The 1,906-nt window shown below is 48.9% G+C and overlaps 1 protein-coding gene across 1 annotated transcript in view; it reads right to left on the reverse strand.

Moving 5' to 3' along the window:
• CUNH17orf53 (chromosome unknown C17orf53 homolog) overlaps positions 1-1,906 on the reverse strand; it is a 21,440-nt gene that overhangs the window by 5,767 nt on the left and 13,767 nt on the right. The window contains exons 5-7 of the mRNA XM_023511241.1: positions 1,021-1,161; positions 324-432; positions 53-138 (exon numbers count right to left, since the gene is read on the reverse strand). Coding sequence (XP_023367009.1) covers positions 53-138; positions 324-432; positions 1,021-1,161 — 336 coding nt within the window. The remainder of the gene's footprint in view (positions 1-52; positions 139-323; positions 433-1,020; positions 1,162-1,906) is intronic.

The following is a 1,906-nucleotide window of genomic DNA, read 5'->3' on the forward strand; positions in this document are numbered from 1 at the left end:
GAATAGCTTGGGAGCTCTTTTCCAGTGGTGGATAGAGAGCAGCTCCCCATACCTGCTTCAGCAGCAGCACTGAACCAGGCTTCAGCTCATTCTGGCGTGTTTCCAGCAGCAATCTGTGCAGTGTCCCCTGCATTTCTCCTGCAAATACCACATGGTCCAACAGTTTCAGGGTAAGGGCAGCATAGCAACTAGTCTGGGCCCTGATAGGGAAAGGGGCTGTTCACTGCTTCAATCTACCCATCTGTAAATAGACTGTGTGATTTCTCATCTCCTAGCCTCAATAGAGGCCACTCGTCAGACAATCCCAGGACCTAGTTCCTTACCAGTAGGGTCCTTGAAAACCACGCTGGCATCCATCGTGCTCCGGGTCAGAGACTTGATCATCACTGCCATGTTGGGGACCTTGTTTCTAGGAAGCTGCTTCAGGGCTGCCTGCTTGCAAGGAGAGGCACTCACAGAGCCAGCCATGGCCTCCCTGTAACTTCTCAGGTCCCTAAGTGTGCCAGGGCAACCAGGGGTCAGGAGGGGACAGTACAGGTGTGGTAATGACCTTCCTTGTGGAAGGCAGAGGGCCAGTTTGAAGGGCACATCCCACCTCTCTCTGGCAGAGAAGATGGCAGGGCCTTCATCTCTCCACTTGCCTCCTTCCTTTTGTGCATATGTATTTATAAAGTGTTCCTTCCTGGTAGGCCACAGGCAGAGACACATTGGCACAGGTACTGGCATCTATCTGCATATGGCCACTGACACTGGGGAGCCCTGACAATGGCAGTGTGCTTACCCACTCCATCCAGGGCCTATAACCCACTCTCTCCTCCTTCAGCCTGAGCCCATACTGTGGATGACAGTGAAAAGGTGGGTGAGTGGAAGATGCAACCAAAGGGGCCTCATGCTGTTGCCCAGGCAGGCTAGAGAAAGAGGGAGCAAACAGCCACCCTTTCCTAAGGTGAAGTCGAGCAATAGGTTGGCGAAAGTGAGAAAAATGGTCTTTTCTTAGGTCTCAGTGCCCAGAACCCTTACCTTCCGCAGCACCATAACAATGCTGTAGGTACAGAGGAAGCAGGTGGGGTCTTTCTCATCCACGCCCAGAGCAGATTTCATGGTCAGCCAGGGCCCTCGTGCAAAATCCTCCTCCACTGATGCCTGGGAACTAGCAACAATCTGGTACCACAGAATAGAGGGGGAAGTGCATTAATGGGTCTGCCTTGCTACAGACCCTCGGAGGAGTGAGAGAGGAAAGACAAATTCCCTGGGAAAGACCAGAGCATGGTGGCCACAGTCTCCCGTTTTTTACCTCCAAGGTCAGAAAATGGTATGTGAAATCTTGCTGCGTGTCTTATCTTTCATTGAGCAGCTACAACAAAGGAGTTTTTTTTTTTTTTAAATCAAATCCTGACTTTAATTACACTGAAGCAAAAGGCTATTCATGCTTGTCTCTTGCAATAAACTCAAAAAGCCTTTGTGGTAGGAGGGATTCCCCACATACATTTCTAGGCTTCCAGGTATTTTGAAACCAGTCATATTTTATTTGGGATGCCTCTGGCTTTAACCAATAACCTTCACATATATATATATTTATTTATTTATTTATTTATAGGCTTGGCGCCTGTGGCTCAGTGGCTAAGTCGCCAGCCACATACACCTAAGGTGTTGGGTTCAAATCTAGCCCCGGCCCACCAAATAACAATGATGGCTACAACCAAAAAATAGCCAGGTGTTGTGGCGGGCGCCTGTGGTCCCAGCTACTTGGGAGGTGGAGGCAGGAGAATTGCTTGAGCCCAGGAGTTGGAGGTTGCTGTGAGCTGTGATGCCACAGTACTCTACCCAGGGGGATAGCTTGAGGCTCTGTCTCAAAAAAATATAAAATAAAATAATAAATAAATATTTATTTATTTATAGACAGTCT

This window comes from Otolemur garnettii, unplaced genomic scaffold (assembly GCF_000181295.1).
Source record: "Otolemur garnettii isolate 467f Iridium unplaced genomic scaffold, OtoGar3 scaffold00018, whole genome shotgun sequence".
NCBI classification, from domain to species: Eukaryota; Metazoa; Chordata; class Mammalia; order Primates; family Galagidae; genus Otolemur; species Otolemur garnettii.